Source organism: Petromyzon marinus, chromosome 84, assembly GCF_048934315.1.
Source record: "Petromyzon marinus isolate PM22_M1 ecotype Great Lakes invasive population chromosome 84, UKy_Petmar_22M1.pri1.0, whole genome shotgun sequence".
NCBI classification, from domain to species: Eukaryota; Metazoa; Chordata; class Hyperoartia; order Petromyzontiformes; family Petromyzontidae; genus Petromyzon; species Petromyzon marinus.
The window spans coordinates 5,026,588-5,046,627 of NC_133749.1; the positions used below are offsets into that span (position 1 = coordinate 5,026,588).

General features: G+C 55.0%; 2 protein-coding genes across 2 annotated transcripts in view; one reads left to right on the top strand and one right to left on the bottom strand.

Moving 5' to 3' along the window:
- Window positions 1–13,157, top strand: part of LOC116937202 (reticulon-4 receptor-like 2) — a gene marked incomplete at its 3' end in the record, with an annotated part of 40,344 nt that extends 27,187 nt beyond the window's left edge. The window contains exons 4-6 of the mRNA XM_076057820.1: window positions 5,178–5,557; window positions 10,504–10,743; window positions 12,654–13,157. Coding sequence (XP_075913935.1) covers window positions 5,178–5,557; window positions 10,504–10,743; window positions 12,654–13,157 — 1,124 coding nt within the window. The remainder of the gene's footprint in view (window positions 1–5,177; window positions 5,558–10,503; window positions 10,744–12,653) is intronic.
- Window positions 13,158–13,163: 6 nt separating this feature from the next.
- On the bottom strand, window positions 13,164–16,452 carry LOC142907905 (uncharacterized; the record flags this gene model as incomplete). The annotated part of the gene is made up of 4 exons (XM_076057821.1): window positions 16,431–16,452; window positions 15,839–16,085; window positions 13,603–13,828; window positions 13,164–13,511 (listed from the first exon to the last, which is right to left on the bottom strand). Coding segments are annotated over exons 1-4 (843 nt in total), but the record flags the coding sequence as incomplete, so codon positions are not given.
- Window positions 16,453–20,040: the final 3,588 nt, after the last annotated feature.

Sequence of the window (20,040 nt, forward strand, 5' to 3'; positions counted from 1 at the left end):
TGTAATAGTGGTGGTGTATTGGTGGTGTAGTGGTGGTGGTGTAGTGGTGGTGTAGTAGTGGTGGTGTGGTGGTGGTGGTGTAGTGGTGGTGGTGGTGTAGTGGTGGTGGTAGTGCTGGTGTAGTGGTGGTGGTAGTGGTGGTGGTGTAGTGGTGGGTGTAGTGGTGGTATCGTAGTGGTGGTGTATTCGTGGTGGTGTAGTGGTGGTGATGGTGTAGTGGTGGTGGTGTAGTAGTGGTGACGTAGTGGTGGTGGTAGCGGTGGTGGTGTAGTGGTGGTGTAGTAGTGGTGGTGTAGTGGTGGTGTAGTGGTGGTGGTGGTGTAGCAGTAGTGGTGGTGGTGTAGTGGTGTAGTAGTGGTGGTGGTGTAGTAGTGGTGGTGGTGTAGTGGTGGTGGTGTAGTAGTGGTGGTGGTGTAGTGGTAGTGGTGGTGTAGTAGTGGTGTAGTGGTGGTGTAGTAGTGGTGGTGGTGTAGTGGTGGTGTAGTAGTGGTGGTGTATTGGTGTAGTGGTGGTGGTGTAATGGTGTAGTAGTGGTGGTGGTGTAGTAGTGGTGGTGGTGTCGTGGTGGTGTAGTGGTGGTGTAGTAGTGGTGTAGTGGTGGTGGTGGAGGTGTTGTAGTGGTGGTGGTGTAGTCGTGGTGGTGTAGTGGTGGTGTAATGGTGGTGGTGGTGGTTTAGTGGTGGTGTAGTGGTGGTGGTGTAGTGGTGATGTAGTGGTGGTGGTAGTGGTGGTGGTGTAGTGGTGGTGAAGTGGTGGTGTAGTGGTGGTGGTGGTGAAGTGGTGGTGGTGTAGTAGTAGTGGTGGTGGTGTAGTAGTGGTTGTGCTGTAGTGGTGGCGGTGTAGTGGTGGTGGTAGTGTTGGTGTCGTAGTGGCGGTGTAGTGGTGGTGTAGTGGTGGTGGTGGTGTAGTGGTGGTGGTGTAGTAGTAGTGTAGTGGTGGTGGTGTAGTCGTGGGGGTGTAGTGGTGGTGGTGTAGTAGTGGTGGTAGTTGTGGTGTCGTAGTGGTGGTGGTGTAGTGGTGGTGGTGTAGTGGTGGTGGTGGTGTAGTGGTGCTGTAGTGGTGGTGTAGTGGTGGTGGTGGTGTATTGGTGGTGTAGTGGTGGTGGTCGTGTGGTAGTAGTGGTGGTGGTGTAGTGGTGCTGTAGTAGTGGTGGTGTAGTGGTGGTGGTGTAGTGGTGGTGGTGTAGTGGAGGTGGTGTAGTTGTGTAGTAGTGGTGGTGATGTAGTAGTGGTGGTAGTGTAGTGGTGGTGAAGTGGTGGTGGTGTAGTGGTGGTGGTGTAGTCGTGGTGGTGTAGTGGTGGTGGTAGTGGTGGTGGTGTAGTGGTGGTGAAGTGGTGGTGGTGTAGTGGTGGTGGTGTAGTCGTGGTGCTGTAGTAGTGGTGGTGTAGTGGTGGTGGTGTAGTGGTGGTGTCGTAGTGGTGGTGGTGTAGTGGTGGTGGTGTAGTGGTGGTGGTGTAGTGGTGGTGTAGTAGTGGTGGTGGTGTAATAGTGGTGGTGGTGTAGTTGTGGTGAAGTGGTGGTGGTGTAGTGGTGGTGATGTAGTGGTGGTGGTGTTGTGGTGGTGGTGTAGTAGTGGTGGTGGTGTAATAGTGGTGGTGTATTGGTGGTGGTGTAGTGGTGGTGGTGGTGTAGTGGTGGTGTAGTGGTGGTGGTGTGGTGGTGTAGTGGTGGTGTAGTGGTGGTGGTAGTGCTGGTGTAGTGGTGGTGGTAGTGGTGGTGGTGTAGTGGTGGGTGTAGTGGTGGTGTCGTAGTGGTGGTGTATTGGTGGTGGTGTAGTGGTGGTGGTGGTGTAGTGGTGGTGGTGTAGTAGTGGTGGTGTAGTAGTGGTGGTGGTGTAGTAGTAGTGGTGGTGGTGTAGTGGTGTAGCAGTGGTGGTGGTGTAGTAGTGGTGGTGGTGTAGTGGTGGTGGTTTAGTGGTGGTGTAGTGGTGGTGGTGTAGTAGTGGCGGTGGTGGTAGTGGTGGTGTCGTAGTGGTGGTCTAGTGGTGGTGTAGTGGTGGTGGTGTAGTGGTGGTGGTGTAGTGGTGGTGGTAGTGGTGGTGTCGTAGTGGTGGTGGTGGTGGTGTAGTGGTGGTGTAGTGGTGCTGTAGTGGTGGTGTAGTGGTGGTGGTGGTGTAGTGGTGGTGTAGTAGTGGTGGTGGTGTAGTGTTGGTGTAGTGGTGGTGGTGGTCTAGTGGTGGTGGTGTAGTGGTGGTGGTGATGTAGTGGTGGTGTAGTGGTGGTGGTGTAGTGGTGGTGGTGATGTAGTGGTGGTGTAGTGGTGGTGGTGTAGTGGTGGTGGTGATGTAGTGGTGGTGGTGTAGTAGTGGTGGTGTAGTAGTGGTGGTGGTGTAGTAGTAGTGGTGGTGGTGTAGTGGTGTAGCAGTGGTGGTGGTGTAGTAGTGGTGGTGGTGTAGTGGTGGTGGTTTAGTGGTGGTGTAGTGGTGGTGGTGTAGTAGTGGTGGTGGTGGTAGTGGTGGTGTCGTAGTGGTGGTCTAGTGGTGGTGTAGTGGTGGTGGTGTAGTGGTGGTGGTGTAGTGGTGGTGGTAGTGGTGGTGTCGTAGTGGTGGTGGTGGTGGTGGTGTAGTGGTGGTGTAGTGGTGCTGTAGTGGTGGTGTAGTGGTGGTGGTGGTGTAGTGGTGGTGTAGTAGTGGTGGTGGTGTAGTGTTGGTGTAGTGGTGGTGGTGGTCTAGTGGTGGTGGTGTAGTGGTGGTGGTGATGTAGTGGTGGTGTAGTGGTGGTGGTGTAGTGGTGGTGGTGATGTAGTGGTGGTGTAGTGGTGGTGGTGTAGTGGTGGTGGTGATGTAGTGGTGGTGGTGTAGTAGTGGTGGTGTAGTAGTGGTGGTGGTGTAGTAGTGGTGGTGGTGTAGTGGTGGTGGTTTAGTGGTGGTGTAGTGGTGGTGGTGTAGTAGTGGTGGTGGTGGTAGTGGTGGTGTCGTAGTGGTGGTCTAGTGGTGGTGTAGTGGTGGTGGTGTAGTGGTGGTGGTGTAGTGGTGGTGGTAGTGGTGGTGTCGTAGTGGTGGTGGTGGTGTAGTGGTGGTGTAGTGGTGCTGTAGTGGTGGTGTAGTGGTGGTGGTGGTGTAGTGGTGGTGTAGTGGTGCTGTAGTGGTGGTGTAGTAGTGGTGGTGGTGTAGTGTTGGTGTAGTGGTGGTGGTGGTCTAGTGGTGGTGGTGTAGTGGTGGTGTAGTGGTGTGGTGTAGTGGTGGTGGTGGTGTAGTGGTGGTGGTGTAGTGGTGTGGTGTAGTGAACATCGCAAGCACTGGGGGAGAGACAAAGGCGGCCGGGCGTGGTGGTGCTGACCACCCACCCCCTCTGTGTGTGTAGCCACAGTGCCGGTAGCCTTCATAGACGCTGCTGCTACTGACAGCACTTGCCCCTACAGCCTGTTAGAGGCTACACGGGGGACCTTTGTCTGTGTGTGTGTAGGTGCTGCTACTCGCTACTAACACAGCACTTGCCCCTACAGCCTGTTAGAGGCTACACGGGGGATCTTCATCTGCGTGAGTGAGTGAGTGTTTGAGTGCATGAGTGAGTGAGTGTTTGAGTGAGTGAGTGCATGAGTGTTTGAGTGAGTGAGTGTATGAGTGAGTGTATGAGTGAGTGTATGAGTCAGTGCGTGTATGAGTGAGTGCATGAGTGAGTGTGTGTGTGAGTGAGTGTATGAGTGAGTGAGTGACTGTATGAGTGAGTGAGTGTATGAGTGAGTGAGTGTATGAGTGAGTGAGTGTATGAGTGATTTTATGAGTGAGTGTATGAGTGAGTGAGTGTTGGAGTGCATGAGTGAGTGAGTGTATGAGTGAGTGTATGAGTGAGTGAGTATGAGTGAGTGAGTGTATGAGTGAGTGTATGAGTGAGTGCGTGTATGAGTGAGTGAGTGTATGAGTGAGTGCATGAGTGAGTGTGTGTATGAGTGAGTGTATGAGTGAGTGAGTGTTTGAGTGAGTGAGTGACTGTATGAGTGAGTGAGTGTATGAGTGAGTGAGTGTATGAATGATGTTATGAGTGAGTGAGTGTATGAGTGAGTGAGTGTATGAGTGAGTGAGTGTATGAGTGAGTGAGTGTATGAGTGATTTTATGAGTGAGTGTATGAGTGAGTGAGTGTTGGAGTGCATGAGTGAGTGAGTGTATGAGTGAGTGTATGAATGAGTGAGTGTTTGAGTGAGTGAGTGAGTGTATGAGTGAGTGAGTGTATGAGTGAGTGTTTGAGTGAGTGAGTATGAGTGAGTGTTTGAGTGAGTGAGTGTATGAGTGAGTGAGTGTATGAGTTAGTGAGTGTATGAGTGAGTGTATGAGTGAGTGAGTGTATGAGTGAGTGAGTGTATGAGTGAGTAAGTGAGTGTATGAGTGAGTGTATGAATAAGTAAGTGTATGAGTGAATGAGTGTATGAGTGAGTGAGTGAGTTATGAGTGAGTGAGTTATGAGTGAGTGAGTGTATGAGTGAGTGAGTGTATGAGTGAGTGAGTTTGTGAGTGAGTGAATGAGTCTTAGTTAGGATACAGTCCCACATAGCAGACTAACAGGGACAGCTGCCACTGGGGATGCCCCCTACTGCTGTGATACCCGGGAAGGAACCCTTCCTGACGGAGGAGCTAACAGAGGCATGAAACATCAATAACAACCACGTCCACTACGTTATATTGTGATATTACCACTCTGTGTAAGACCTCCCACTCAACGCCCCTCCCCCTCCACGCCCCTTCCCCTCCACGCCCCTCCCCCTCCACGCCCCTCCCCCTCCACGCCCCTCCACGCCCCTCCCCCTCCACGCCCCTCCCCCTCCACGCCCCTCCCCCTCCACGCCCCTCCCCCTTCACGCCCCTCCCCTTCCACACCCCGCCTTCTTCACGCCCCTTCACCTCCACGCCCCTCCCCCCTCCACGCCCCTCCCCCCTCCACTCCCCTCTCCACGCCCCTCCCCCTCCACGCCCCCCCACCCTCCACGCCCCTCCCCCTCCACGCCCCTCCCCCCTCTACGCCCCTCCCCCCCTCCACGCCCCTCCCCTCTCCACGTCCCTCCCTCCCACCCTCCACGCCCCTCTCCCCCCCCACCCTCCACGCCCCTCCCCCCTCAACGCCCCTCCCCCTCTCCACGCCCCTCCACGTCCCCCTCCCCTCTCCACGCCCCTCCCCCCCCACCACCCTCCACGCCCCTCCCCCCCTCCACCACCCTCCACGCCCCCCCCTCCCACCTCCTCCAGGTCTCCGCCCTTCCTCGGCTCCACCCCCTCCGCTGCCCACGCTGCTGCCCCTCCTGCTGCCGCTGCTGCTGCTCCTCCTCCTGCTCAGACCTCTGCGGGCAGCAGGGGCAGCAGCAGCAGCAGGGGCAGCTGCTGCTGGTGGTGCAGCAGGGGCAGCAGCAGGGGCAGCAGCAGGGGCAGCAGCAGCAGGGGCAGCAGGGGCAGGGTCAGAGGGCGGCTGCCCCCAGGGCTGCCAGTGCCTCGACTCGCCTGCTACCCTCAGCTGCCCCGGGGCGAACAAGATGGCCGTGCCCCGGGGCATCGCTGCCCTGGGGGCACGGAGAGTCTTCCTGCAGGGCAACCACATCGGACGCCTCGAGCGGGGAGAGTTCGGCGATCAGGTTCGCACTCCTCCCAGAAACACTCCTCATAGAAACACTCCTCCCAGAAACACTCCTCATAGAAACACTCCGCCTCGAAACACTCCTCCCAGAAACACTCCTCCTAGAAACACTCCTCCTAGAAATACTGCTCCTAGAAACACTCCTGCTATAAACACTCCTCCCAGAAACACTCCTCCTAGAAACACTCCTCATAGAAACAATCATCCTAGAAACACTCCTGCTATAGACACTCCTCCTAGAAACACTCCTCCCAGAAACACTCCTCCTAGAAACACTCCTCCTAGAAACACTCCTTCTAGAAACACTCCTCCCAGAAACACTCATCCTCAAAACACTCCTCCCAGAAACACTCCTCCTAAAAACACTCATCCTAGAAACACTCATCCTAGAAACACTCATCCTAGAAACACTCCTCGAAACACTCCTCCTAGAAGCACTCATCCTCGAAACACTCCTTCTAGAAACACTCCTCCCAGAAACACTCCTCATAGAAACACTCATCCTCGAAACACTCCTCCTCAAAATACTCCTCCTCGAAACACTCCTACTAGAAACACTCCTCCTAGAACACTCATCCTAGAAACACTCCTCGAAACACTCCTCCTAGAAGCACTCATCCTCGAAACACTTCTCCTAGAACACTCATCCCAGAAACACTCCTCGAAACACTCCTCACAGAAACACTCCTCATAGAAACACTCATCCTAGAAACACTCCTCGAAACACTCCTCCTAGAAGCACTCAACCTCGAAACACTCCTCCTAGAAACACTCCTTCTCGAAACACTCCTCACATAAACACTCCTCATAGAAACGCTCCTCCTAGAAACACTCCTCCTCGAAACACTCCTCCTCGAAACACTCCTCCTAGAAACACTCCTCCTATAAACACTCCTCCTAGAAACACTCATCCTAGAAACACCCCCCCTATAACACTCCTCCTCGAAACACTCCTCATCGAAACACTCCTCCTCGAAACACTCCTCCTAGAAACACTCCCCATAGAAACACTCCTCCTAGAAACACTCCTCCCAGAAACACTCCTCAAATACTCCTCCTAGAAACACTCCTCCTCGAAACACTCCTCTAAACACTCCTCATCAAAAACCCCTCTTCAAAACACTCCCCCTTAAAACACTCCTCCTCGAAACACTCACCCTCGAAACACTCCTCAAAACACTCCTCATCGAAACACTCATCCTCAAAACACTCCTCCTAGAAACACTCCTCCTCAAAACACTCATCCTAGAAACACTCCGCATAGAAACACTCATCCTCAAAACACTCGAGGGTGGGGGGGGGTCAGATTCACACTCCTCAAAACACTCCTCAAAACACTCCTCATCAAAACACTCCTCAAAACATTCTTCCTCAAAACACGCCTCCTCAAAACACTCCCCAAAACACTCTTCCTCAAAACACTCCTCCTCAAAACACTCCTCCTCAAAACACTCCTCAAAACACTCCTCAATGTGTCTCTGCGTGAGTCTCTGTATGAGTCTCTGTGTCTCTGTGTGAGTCTCTGTGTGAGTCTTTGTGTGTCTCTGTGTCTCTGTGTGAGTCTCTGTGTCTCTGTGTGTGTCTCTGTGAGTCTCTCTGTGTGTGTCTGTGTGTGTGTCTCTGTGTGAGTCTCTGTGTCTCTGTGTATGTCTCTGTGTCTCTGTGTGTGTCTCTGTGAGTCTCTCTGTGTGTGTCTGTGTGTGTCTCTCTGTGTGTGTTTCTGTGTGAGTCTCTATGTGTGTCTCTGTGTCTCTGTGAGTGTCTCTCTGTGTCTCTGTGTCTCTGTGAGTGTCTCTGTGTCTCTGTGTGTGTCTCTGTGTGAGTCTCTGTGTGTGTCTCTGTGTGAGTCTCTGTGTCTCTGTGTGAGTCTCTGTGTGTGTCTCTGTGTCTCTGTGTGTCTCTCTGTGTGTGTCTATGTGTGAGTCACTGTGTGTGTCTTTGTGTCTCTGTGAGTGTCTCTCTGTGTCTCTGTGTCTCTGTGAGTGTCTCTGTGTCTCTGTGTCTCTGTGTCTCTGTGTGTGTCTCTGTGTGAGTCTCTGTGTGTGTCTCTGTGTGAGTCTCTGTGTCTCTGTGTGAGTCTCTGTGTGTGTCTCTGTGTCTCTGTGTGTCTCTGTGTCTCTGTGTGTGTCTCTGTGTTAGTCTATGTGTGTGTCTCTGTGTGTCTGTGTGAGTCTCTGTGTCTCTGTCTGTGTCTCTGTGTGAGTCTCTATGTCTCTGTGTGTCTCTGTGTGTCTCTGTGTGTGTGTCTGTGTGTCTCTGTGTCTCTGTGTTTCTCTGTGTGTGTCTCTGTGTCTCTGTGTGAGTCTCTATGTCTCTGTGTGAGTCTCTGTGTCTCTGTGTGAGTCTCTATGTCTCTGTGTGTGTCTCTGTGTGTGTCTCTGTGTGTCTCTGTGAGTGTCTGTGTGAGTCTCTGTGTGTGTCTCTGTGTGTGTCTGTGTGAGTCTCTGTATGAGTCTCTGTGTGTCTCTGTGTCTCTGTGTGAGTCTCTGTGTGAGTCTTTGTGTGTCTCTGTGTCTCTGTGTGAGTCTCTGTGTCTCTGTGTGTGTCTCTGTGAGTCTCTCTGTGTGTGTCTGTGTGTGTGTCTCTGTGTGAGTCTCTGTGTCTCTGTGTATGTCTCTGTGTCTCTGTGTGTGTCTCTGTGAGTCTCTCTGTGTGTCTGTGTGTGTCTCTCTGTGTGTGTCTCTGTGTGAGTCTCTATGTGTGTCTCTGTGTCTCTGTGTGTGTGTCTCTCTGTGTGTGTCTATGTGTGAGTCACTGTGTGTGTCTCTGTGTCTCTGTGAGTGTCTCTCTGTGTCTCTGTGTATCTGTGAGTGTCTCTGTGTGTGTCTCTCTGTGTCTCTGTGTGAGTCTCTATGTGTGTCTCTGTGTCTCTGTGTGTCTCTCTGTGTGTGTCTATGTGTGAGTCACTGTGTGTGTCTCTGTGTCTCTGTGAGTGTCTCTCTGTGTCTCTGTGTCTCTGTGAGTGTCTCTGTGTGTGTGTCTCTGTGTCTCTGTGTCTCTGTGTGTGTCTCTGTGTGAGTCTCTGTGTGTGTCTCTGTGTGAGTCTCTGTGTCTCTGTGTGAGTCTCTATGTCTCTGTCTGTGTCTCTGTGTGAGTCTCTATGTCTCTGTGTGTGTCTCTATGTGTGTCTCTGTGTGAGTCTCTGTGTCTCTTTGTGAGTCTCTGTGTGTGTCTCTATGTCTCTGTGTGTGTCTCTGTGTGTGTCTCTGTGTGTGTCTCTGTGTGTCTCCCTGTGTGTCTCTGTGAGTGTCTGTGTGAGTCTCTGTGTGTGTCTCTGTGTGTATCTGTGTGAGTCTCTGTATGAGTCTCTGTGTGTCTCTGTGTCTCTGTGTGAGTCTCTGTGTGAGTCTCTGTGTGTCTCTGTGTCTCTGTGTGAGTCTCTGTGTCTCTGTGTGTGTCTCTGTGAGTCTCTCTGTGTGTGTCTGTGTGTGTGTCTCTGTGTGAGTCTCTGTGTCTCTGTGTATGTCTCTGTGTCTGTGTGTGTCTCTGTGAGTCTCTCTGTGTGTGTCTGTGTGTGTCTCTCTGTGTGTGTCTCTGTGTGAGTCTCTGTGTCTCTTTGTGAGTCTCTGTGTGTGTCTCTGTGTGTGTCTCTGTGTGTGTCTCTGTGTGTGTCTCTGTGTGTCTCTGTGAGTGTCTGTGTGAGTCTCTGTGTGTGTCTCTGTGTGTGTCTGTGTGAGTCTCTGTATGAGTCTCTGTGTGTCTCTGTGTGAGTCTCTGTGTCTCTGTGTGTGTCTCTGTGAGTCTCTCTGTGTGTGTCTGTGTGTGTGTCTCTGTGTGAGTCTCTGTGTCTCTGTGTATGTCTCTGTGTCTGAGTGTGTCTCTGTGAGTCTCTCTGTGTGTGTCTGTGTGTGTCTCTCTGTGTGTGTCTCTGTGTGAGTCTCTATGTGTGTCTCTGTGTCTCTGTGTGTCTCTGTGTGTGTGTATCTCTGTGTGTGTCTATGTGTGAGTCACTGTGTGTGTCTCTGTGTCTCTGTGTATGTCTCTGTGTCTCTGTGTGTGTCTCTGTGAGTCTCTCTGTGTGTGTCTGTGTGTGTCTCTCTGTGTGTCTCTGTGTGTGTCTCTGTGTCTCTGTGTGTGTCTCTGTGTCTCTGTGTGTGTCTCTGTGTGTCTCTGTGTCTCTGTGTGAGTCTCTGTGAGTGTCTCTGTGTCTCTGTGAGTGTCTGTGTGTGTGTCTCTCTGTGTCTCTGTGTGAGTCTCTGTGAGTGTCTCTGTGTCTCTGTGAGTGTCTCTCTGTGTCTCTGTCTGTGTCTATGTGTGTCTCTGTGTGTGTCTCTCTGTGTGTGTCTCTGTGTGAGTCTCTGTGTGTGTCTCTGTGTCTCTGTGTGTCTCTCTGTGTGAGTCTCTGTGAGTGTCTCTGTGTCTCTGTGTCTCTGTCTGTGTCTCTCTGTGAGTGTCTCTCTGTGTGTGTCTCTCTCTCTGTGTCTCTGTGTCTCTGTGTGTGTGTCTCTCTCTGTGTCTCTGTGTGTCTCTGTGTGTATCTCTCTGTGTCTCTGTGTGTCTCTCTGTGTGTGTCTCTGTGAGTGTCTCTGTGTCTCTGTCTGTGTCTCTCTGTGTCTCTGTGTGTCTCTCTGTGTCTCTGTGTGTCTCTCTGTGTGAGTCTCTGTATGTGTCTCTCTGTGTCTCTGTGTGAGTCTCTGTGTGTGTCTCTGTATGTGTCTCTCTGTGTCTCTGTGTGAGTCTCTGTGTGTGTCTCTGTGTCTCTGTGTCTCTCTGTGTGTGTCTCTCTCTGTGTCTCTCTGTGTGTGTCTCTGTGAGTGTCTCTGTGTCTCTCTGTGTCTCTCTGTGTGTGTCTCTCTCTGTGTCTCTCTGTGTGTGTGTCTCTGTCTCTCTGTGTCTCTGTGTCTCTGTGTCTCTGTGTCTCTCTCTGTGTGTGTCTCTCTGTGTGTGTCTCTGCGTGTCTCTCTCTCTCTCTCTCTGTCTGTGTCTCTGCGTCTCACACCCCAGGTGCTCACCCTCTGGCTACACTCCAACAATTTGAGCCGCGTCGACTCCGAGGCCTTCCGGGGTCTCTCGCGCCTCGAGGAGCTCGACCTGGGGGCGAACCCGGCCCTCAGGAGTCTCCCCGTGGGGGCCCTGGGCGGCCTCCGCTCGCTCACGGCCCTGCACCTCTACCGCTGTGGCCTGGCACAGCTCCCCACGGGCCTCTTCGACGACCTGGAGGCGCTGAGATTCCTGTACCTGCAGGTGGGGGGGGGTGGTGGTGGGTGGTGGTGGGGGGGTGGTGGGGGGGGTGGGGGGCGTGGTGGGGGGGGCGTGGTGGGGGGGTGGTGGTGGTGGTGAGGGTGAGGGTGGTGGTGATGGTGGTGGTGGTGGTAGTGTTGGTGGTGTTGGTGGTGGGGGTGGTGGTGGTGGGGGTGGTGGTGGTGATGGAGGTGGTGGTGGTGATGGTGGTGGTGGTGGTAGTGTTGGTGGTGTTGGTGGTGGGGGTGGTGGTGGTGGGGGTGGTGGTGGAGGTGATGGAGGTGGTGGTGGAGGTGTTGGTGGTGGTGGTGGAGGTAATGGAGGTGACAGAGGAGTGGTGGGTGTAGTGGTGAGCGCTACGCTGTTCTACGAACCCGGCGACCTGAGTTCGATTCCCGCTCATGGCCAACACCACCACCAGCGATGGCGATTCTCTGAACCGGTCCTGCGACCTCCCCTAGGTCGACTCAGCCTCAAATGAGTCACCTGGTGTAGCGTTGGTGGTGTAGTGGTGGTGGTGTCGTGGTGGTGGTGTAGTAGTGGTGGTGTAGTGGTGGTGGTGTAGTGGTAGTGGTGGTGGTGGTGTAATGGTAGTGGTGGTGTAGTGGTGGTGGTGTAGTGGTGGTGGTGTAGTGGTGGTGGTGGTGGTGTAGTGGTGGTGTAGTAGTGGTGGTGTAGTGGTGGTGGTGTAGTGGTGGTGGTGTAGTGGTGGTGGTGTAGTAGTGGTGTAGTGGTGGTGGTGTAGTGGTGTAGTGGTGGTGGTGTAGTAGTGGTGTAGTGGTGGTAGTGGTGTAGTGGTGTTGGTGGTATAGTGGTGGTGTAATAGTAGTGGTGTAGTGGTGGTGGTGTAGTAGTGGTGTAGTGGTGGTAGTGGTGTAGTGGTGGTGTAGTGGTGGTGGTGGTGTAGTGGTGGTGGTGTAGTGGTGGTGGTGTGGTGGTGGTGATGTAGTGGTGGTGTAGTGGTGGTGTAGTGGTGGTGGTGTAGTAGTGGTGTAGTGCTGGTGGTGTAGTGAACATCGCAAGCACTGGGGGAGAGACAAAGGCGGCCGGGCGTGGTGGTGCTGACCACCCACCCCCTCTGTGTGTGTAGCCACAGTGCCGGTAGCCTTCAAAGACGCTGCTGCTGCTGACAGCACTTGCCCCTACAGCCTGTTAGAGGCTACACGGGGGATCTTTGTCTGTGTGTGTGTGTAGGTGCTGCTACTCGCTACTAACAGCACTTGCCCCTAGAGACCTGTTAGAAGCTACACGGGGGAGCTTTGTCTGTGTGTGTGTAGGTGATGGTGGTGATGTTGTTTAAGATCTCCCTTGTTCCGTTATTGTGCACTACCAACACCACAACCCTCACCACCCTCAACACCACCACCACCACCTTCACCACCACCACTACCACCACCACCACCACCACCACCACCACCTCCACCACCACCACCACCACCACCTTCACCACCACCTTCGCCACAACCTTCACCACCACCATCACCACCACCACCTTCATCTCCACCACCTTCACTACTTCCACCTCAACCACCACCACCACAACCTTCACCACCACCACCACCACCACCTTCACCAACTTCACCACCTTCACCACCACCACCACATTCACTACCTCCACCTCAACCACTACCACCTTCACCACCTTCACCACCACCACCTTCCCCACCACTACCACCACCTCCACCACTTCAACCACCACCATCTCAACCACCACCTTCACCACCACCACCTTCACCACCACCACCTCCACCACCACCACCACTACCTTCACCACCACCACCACAACCTTCACCACCAACTTCACCATCTTCACCACCACCACCACCACCACCACCTTCACCACCAACACCACCACCACCAACACCACCACCACCTTCACCACCCCCCCCCCCCCTCCCCCTCCCCCACAACAGGAGAACCACCTCGTCCACCTCCAGGACGGCATCTTCTCCCGGCTCGCCAACCTCACCCACCTCTTCCTCCACGGCAACCGCCTCCGCTCGCTCGCCCCGTCGGCTCTGGCCGGCCTGCGGAGCCTCGACCGCCTCCTGCTCCACCGCAACCGGCTGCCGTCGCTGCCTGCCGGCGTCTTCGGCGGCCTCGGCTCCCTCACCACCCTCTACCTGTTCCAGAACGAGCTGACGGCCCTGGGCCCCGGCACCCTCGCCCGCCTCCCGGCCCTCCTCTACCTGCGCCTCAACCTCAACCCGTGGGCCTGCGACTGCCGGGCCGCCGGCCTCGCCGCCTGGCTCCGGGCCTACCGAGGGGCCAGCTCGGAGGTGGCCTGCGCCGGGCCCCCCGAGGCCGCCGGCCGCGACCTCCGGACGCTGCCCCCGGCGCTGTTCGAGGGATGCGGCCGAGGCGGGGAGGGCGGCGAGGGACACGGCGGAGGCGGCGGAGGCGGTGGAGGCGGAGGAGGTGGAGGCGGTGGAGGAGGCGGTGGAGGCGGAGGAGGCGGTGGAGGCGGAGGAGGCGGTGGAGGCGGTGGAGGAGGAGGCGGTGGAGGAGGCGGAGGAGGCGGTGGAGGCGGTGGAGGAGGACTGGGCCTGGGTCCGGGCCTGAGGCCTGGGCAGGGCCCGGGATTTGACGAGGAGAGGATCTGGGGAGGTGGAGGTGAGGGTGGTGAGGGTGGTGAGGGTGGTGAGGGTGGTCGTGGTGGTGAGGGTGGTGAGGGTGGTGAGGGTGGTGGAGGTGGTGAGGGTGGTGGAGGTGGTGAGGGTGGTGAGGGTGGTGGAGGTGGAGGAGGTGGTGAGATGGAGGAGGGGGTGAGGGTGGTGGAGGTGGTGAGGGTGGTGAGGGTGGTGAATGTGGTGGAGGTGGTGAGGGTGGTGAGGGTGGTGAGATGGAGGAGGTGGTAAGGATGGTGGAGGTGGTGAGGGTGGTGGAGGTGGTGAGGGTGGTGAGGGTGGTGAAGGTGGTGAGGGTGGTGAGGGTGGTGAGGGTGGTGGAGGTGGTGAGGGTGGAGGAGGTGGTGAGGGTGGTGAGGGTGGTGAGGGTGGTGAGGGTGGTGGAGGTGGAGGAGGTGGTGAGGTGGAGGAGGTGGAGGAGGTGGTGAGGGTGGTGAGATGGATGTGGAGGTGTTGGAGGCCTAGGGCGTAGGTCCGGGCCTAAGGCCGAGCAACTGCCTCACTGACCGACTGACCGACTGCCTCACTGACCGACTGACCGTGCGACCGACTGACCGACTGACTCACTGACCAACTGACCGACTGCCTCACTGACTCACTGACCGACTGACCGTGCGACCGACTGACCGACTGACCGACTGACTCACTGACTCACTGACCGACTGACCGTGCGACCGACTGACTGACTGACCGACTGACCGACTGCCTCACTGACCGACTGACCGACTGACCGACTGACCGTGCGATCGACTGACTCACTTACCGACTGACCGACTGACTCACTGACTCACTGACCGACTGACCGTGCGACCGACTGACTCACTGACTCACTGACCGACTGACCGACTGACTCACTGACCGACTGACCGACTGACCGTGCGACCGACTGACTGACTGCCTCACTGACCGACTGCCTCACTGACCAACTGCCTCACTGCCTCACTGACCGACTGCCTCACTGCCTCACTGACCGACTGACCGACTGCCTCACTGCCTCACTGACCGACTGCCTCACTGCCTCACTGCCTCACTGCCTCACTGACCGACTGACTCACTGACTCACTGACCGACTGACCGTGCGACCGACTGACTGACTGACCGACTGACCGACTGCCTCACTGACCGACTGACCGACTGCCTCACTGACCGACTGCCTCACTGCCTCACTGACCAAGTGACTCACTGACCGACTGCCTCACTGCCTCACTGCCTCACTGACCGACTACCTCACTGACCGACTGCCTCACTGACTGACTGCCTCACTGACTGACTGCCTCACTGACCGACTGCCTCACTGCCTCACTGACCGACTGACCGACTGCCTCACTGACCGACTGCCTCACTGACTGACTGCCTCACTGACCGACTGCCTCACTGACCGACTGCCTCACTGCCTCACTGACCGACTGCCTCACTGCCTCACTGACCGACTGCCTCACTGACCGACTGCCTCACTGCCTCACTGACTGACTGCCTCACTGACCGACTACCTCACTGCCTCACTGACCGACTGACTCACTGACTGACTGCCTCACTGACAGACTGACTCACTGACTGACTGCCTCACTGACAGACTGCCTCACTGCCTCACTGACCGACTGCCTCACTGCCTCACTGACCGACTGACTCACTGACTGACTGCCTCACTGACCGACTGCCTCACTGCCTCACTGACCGACTGCCTCACTGCCTCACTGCCTCACTGACCGACTGCCTCACTGACCGACTGCCTCACTGACCGACTGCCTCACTGACCGACTGCCTCACTGACCGACTGCCTCACTGCCTCACTGACCGACTGCCTCACTGACCGACTGCCTCACTGCCTCACTGACCGACTGACCGACTGCCTCACTGCCTCACTGACCAAGTGACTCACTGACCGACTGCCTCACTGCCTCACTGCCTCACTGACTGACTGCCTCACTGACCGACTGCCTCACTGACTGACTGCCTCACTGCCTCACTGACCGACTGCCTCACTGCCTCACTGACCGACTGCCTCACTGCCTCACTGACCGACTGCCTCACTGACCGACTGCCTCACTGACCGACTGCCTCACTGACCGACTGCCTCACTGACCGACTGCCTCACTGACCGACTGCCTCACTGCCTCACTGCCTCACTGACCGACTGCCTCACTGACCGACTGCCTCACTGACTGACTGCCTCACTGACCGACTGACCGACTGACCGACTGCCTCACTGCCTCACTGCCTCACTGACCGACTGCCTCACTGCCTCACTGCCTCACTGACCGACTGCCTCACTGCCTGACTGCCTCACTGCCTCACTGCCTCACTGACCGACTGCCTCACTGCCTCACTGCCTCACTGCCTCACTGCCTCACTGACCGACTGCCTCACTGCCTCACTGCCTCACTGACCGACTGCCTCACTGCCTCACTGACCGACTGCCTCACTGCCTCACTGCCTCACTGCCTCACTGCCTCACTGCCTCACTGACCGACTGACCGTGCTCCGCCTTCCTCTCGCAGACAACCGCGTCGGCGTCGTCGACGGCGTCGCTCCCCACGTGGCCCCCCACGTGGCCCCCCACGTGGCCCCCCACGTGGCCCCCCACGTGGCCCCCCACGTGGCCCCCCACACCACCTCGAGCCTCTTCCACGCGGCCAGGGCCCGGCTGAAGTCGCAGCTCCACGCCCTCGCCACGCTGCAGTCGCCAGCGGCCAGGCGGCGTGCCAAGGGCGGCGGCGGCTCAGGCTCAGGCCCAGGCTCAGGCCCAGGCTCAGGCCCAGGCTCAGGCCCAGGCTCGTCTGGTGATTGAAGCCCACCACCACCACCCCACTCCCCCATCCTCCCCCATCCTCCCCCATCCTCCCCATCCTCCCCATCCACGGCACTTTGCTTGCGTCCAAGATTTCGGGGGGGGGTGTTTTTGTTTTCGTCTTTTCTTTTTGGTCTGCTTACGTGCCCACCCACTCCCCCACACCCAACTCCCTCCCACGCCCCAAGGCCCCCCCCCAAAAGCTTTTTATAAAAATCTAATTTATACATCGCGGGGTTTTTTCCCTCCCCCCCCCCGTGTAACACAAATCCCACCGTGTGCTGCTGCTGCGTTCATAGACACCAACAAGGAACCAATAACAACAACAACAATAACAACAACAATAACAACAACAACAATAACAACAATAACAACAATAACAACAACAACAATAACAACAATAACAACAACAACAACAATAACAACAACAATAACAACAATAACAACAATAACAACAACAACAATAACAACAACAACAATAACAACAATAACAACAACAATAACAACAATAACAACAACAATAACAACAACAATAACAACAACAATAACAACAATAACAACAACAACAATAACAACAACAATAACAACAATAACAACAACAATAACAACAACAACAATAACAACAACAACAATAACAACAATAACAACAATAACAACAACAATAACAACAATAACAACAATAACAACAACAATAGCAACAACAATAACAACAACAACTAAATTTCGATTTAAAGCTTTCGTGACTGCAAGGATTCATCTTCGTTGGTTCTTTCGGTAAAGTCACCACCACCACCACCACGTAGAATGATAATAAAATAATAAATTGATAAAATAAAATAACACAACAATAATATTCTCACGACGTTTCGGCCACAACACAAGCGGCCTTCATCAGGGTGAAGGGGACGAGACTGTCTGGTAGGACAGCGCTGGAGTGAAAAAAAGCCACGTTCAGATCACGGCCTTTAAGCCTCAACTTTAGCAACAACAACAATAACAACAACAACAATAACAACAATAACAACAACAACAATAACAACAACAATAACAACAACAATAACAACAACAACAACAACTAAATTTCGATTTAAAGCTTTCGTGACTGCAAGGATTCATCTTCGTTGGTTCTTTCGGTAAAGTCACCACCACCACCACCACGTAGAATGATAATAAAATAATAAATTGATAAAATAAAATAACACAACAATAATATTCTCACGACGTTTCGGCCACAACACAAGCGGCCTTCATCAGGGTGAAGGGGACGAGACTGTCCGGTAGGACAGCGCTGGAGTGAAAAAAAGCCACGTTCAGATCGCGGCCTTTAAGCCTCAACTTTAGCAACAACAACAATAACAACAACAACAACAATAACAACAACAACAACAATAACAACAATAACAACAACAATAACAACAACAACAACAATAACAACAACAATAACAACGAAATTTCGATTTAAAGCTTTCGTGACTGCAAGGATTCATCTTCGTTGGTTCTTTCGGTAAAGTCACCACCACCACCACCACCACCACGTAGAATGAGAATAAAACAATAAATTGATAAAATAAAATAACATAACACGATAATATTCTCACGACGTTTCGGCCACAACACAAGCGGCCTTCATCAGGGTGAAGGGGACGAGACTGTCTGGTAGGACAGCGCTGGAGTGAAAGAGCCACGGTCAGATCGCGGCCTTTAAGCCTCAACTTTAGCAACAACAACAATAACAACAACAACAACGACAACAACAACAACAATAACAACAATAACAATAACAACAATAACAACAACAATAACAACAATAACAAACAACAATAACAACAATAACAACAACAAGAACAACAATAACAACAACAACAACTACAACAACAATAACAACAACCAACCAACAACAACAACAACATCATCAACAACATCATCATCAACAACGACAACAACAAACGACAATCCACCCCTCGGCAAAACCATCGGCGGCAGAAACCTCTGGCAGAAGCCGAGAGGGCCCTCGAGCGAGCACGCGCGGGGTGGGTGGGTGGGTGGTGGTGATGGTGGTGATGGTGATGGTGATGATGGTGATGGTGATGATGCGCCCTCCCCTATGCCCGGCAAAAAAAAACAACCACACGAGTGGCTACCCCGAGATAACCGAAGCGTTTGGGGGCTCTCCGGCGGGCGAGCGGGGAGAGGTTCGAACCGGGCCGCGGTCGATGTCCCCCGACGGCAGCGAGAAACGAGCGGGTTTGCCCCCCGGGGCGCCTTGCGAGGGAAATGTGCTCCCTCCGCTCGGTCGAGTCCCCCCTGCCGACCGGGACGCCGATTCCCGTGGTCCTTTCGGTAAAGCCGCAGCCGCTACCGCCGCCCCCCGGGTAGAAGGGGAAAGGGTGAAATGATGAGCGGTTATGAAACGATAAAATTCTCACGGCGTTTCGACTGCGACAGACGAGCGGCAAATCGTCATCAGGTGGTGCCATCATCATCATCATCTTCATCATAATCATCATCATCATCATCAGGTGTCCTGTCAAATTGTGATGATGGCCGCCGTCATCATCACCGCGTGGTGATAATGGCGGCCATCATCATCACGTGGTGGTGATGATGATGGCCGCCATCATCATCACGTGGTAATGGCCGCCATCATCACCACGTGGCCGCCATCATCATCACCACGTGGTAATAATGGCGGCCATCATCATCACGTGGTGGTGATGATGATGGCGGCCATCATCATCACGTGGTAATGGCCGCCATCATCACCACGTGTCCACCATCATCATCACCACGTGGTGGTGATGATGGCTGCCATCATCACCACCACGTGGCCGCCATCATCACCACGTGTCCGCCATCATCATCACCACGTGGTGGTGATGATGGCCGCCATCATCACCACCACGTGGCCGCCATCATCACCACGTGTCCGCCATCATCATCACCACGTGGTGGTGATGATGGCCGCCATCATCACCACCACGTGGCCGCCATCATCACCACGTGTCCGCCATCATCATCATCACCACGTGGTGGTGATGATGATGATGGCCGCCATCATCACCACCACGTGGCCGCCATCATCATCACCACGTGGCCGCCATCATCATCATCACCACGTGGTGGTGATGATGATGGCGGCCATCATCCTTCCTCCCCTCCCTCCCTCAACCCGTGTCTCTCGCTCTCTCTTTCTCTTTGTGTCTGGTCCCCTTCCACCCCCACCCCCCCCCACCCCACCTACCCCCCCAAGGTCCCCCTGAGCCCCACGACTCCGCTGTGGACAAATCAACTCCTGGAGCTGCAGGTGGAGGTGGAGCCGCAGGTGGAGGTGCAGCAGTAGGAGGTGGAGGTGCAGCAGTAGGAGGTGGAGCAGCAGTAGGAGGTGGAGCAGTAGGTGGAGGTGTTCAGGGTACGAAGGCCGCCCCCCCCGCTCAGAAGAGGGGAGGGGCTGCTGGCTGCACGCTGGGGCCCAGGGGGGGGGCCCTGGGGTCGGGGGCTCCACGGGCAGGGGGGGGGGCCCCCCTTCCACGTCGCCAAGTCGCCAACACGGCAACACTCGCGGCTGTGGTGGTGGCGGTGGTGGTGGTGGTGGTGGTGTGAGTGTGGTGGTGGTGGTGGTGGTGGTGTGAGTGTGGTGGTGTTACTGTGGTGGTGGTGTGAGTGTGGTGGTGGTGGTGTGGTGGCGGTGGTGTTACTGTGGTGGTGGTGGTGGTGGTGTGAGTGTGGTGGTGGTGTTAGTGTGGTGGTGGTGTGAGTGTAGTGGTGGTGTTAGTGTGGTGGTGGTGGTGGTGTGAGTGTGGTGGTGGTGGTGGTGTGAGTGTGGTGGTGGTGTGAGTGTGGTGTGAGTGTGGTGGTGGTGGCGGTGGTGGCGGTGGTGGTGGTGGT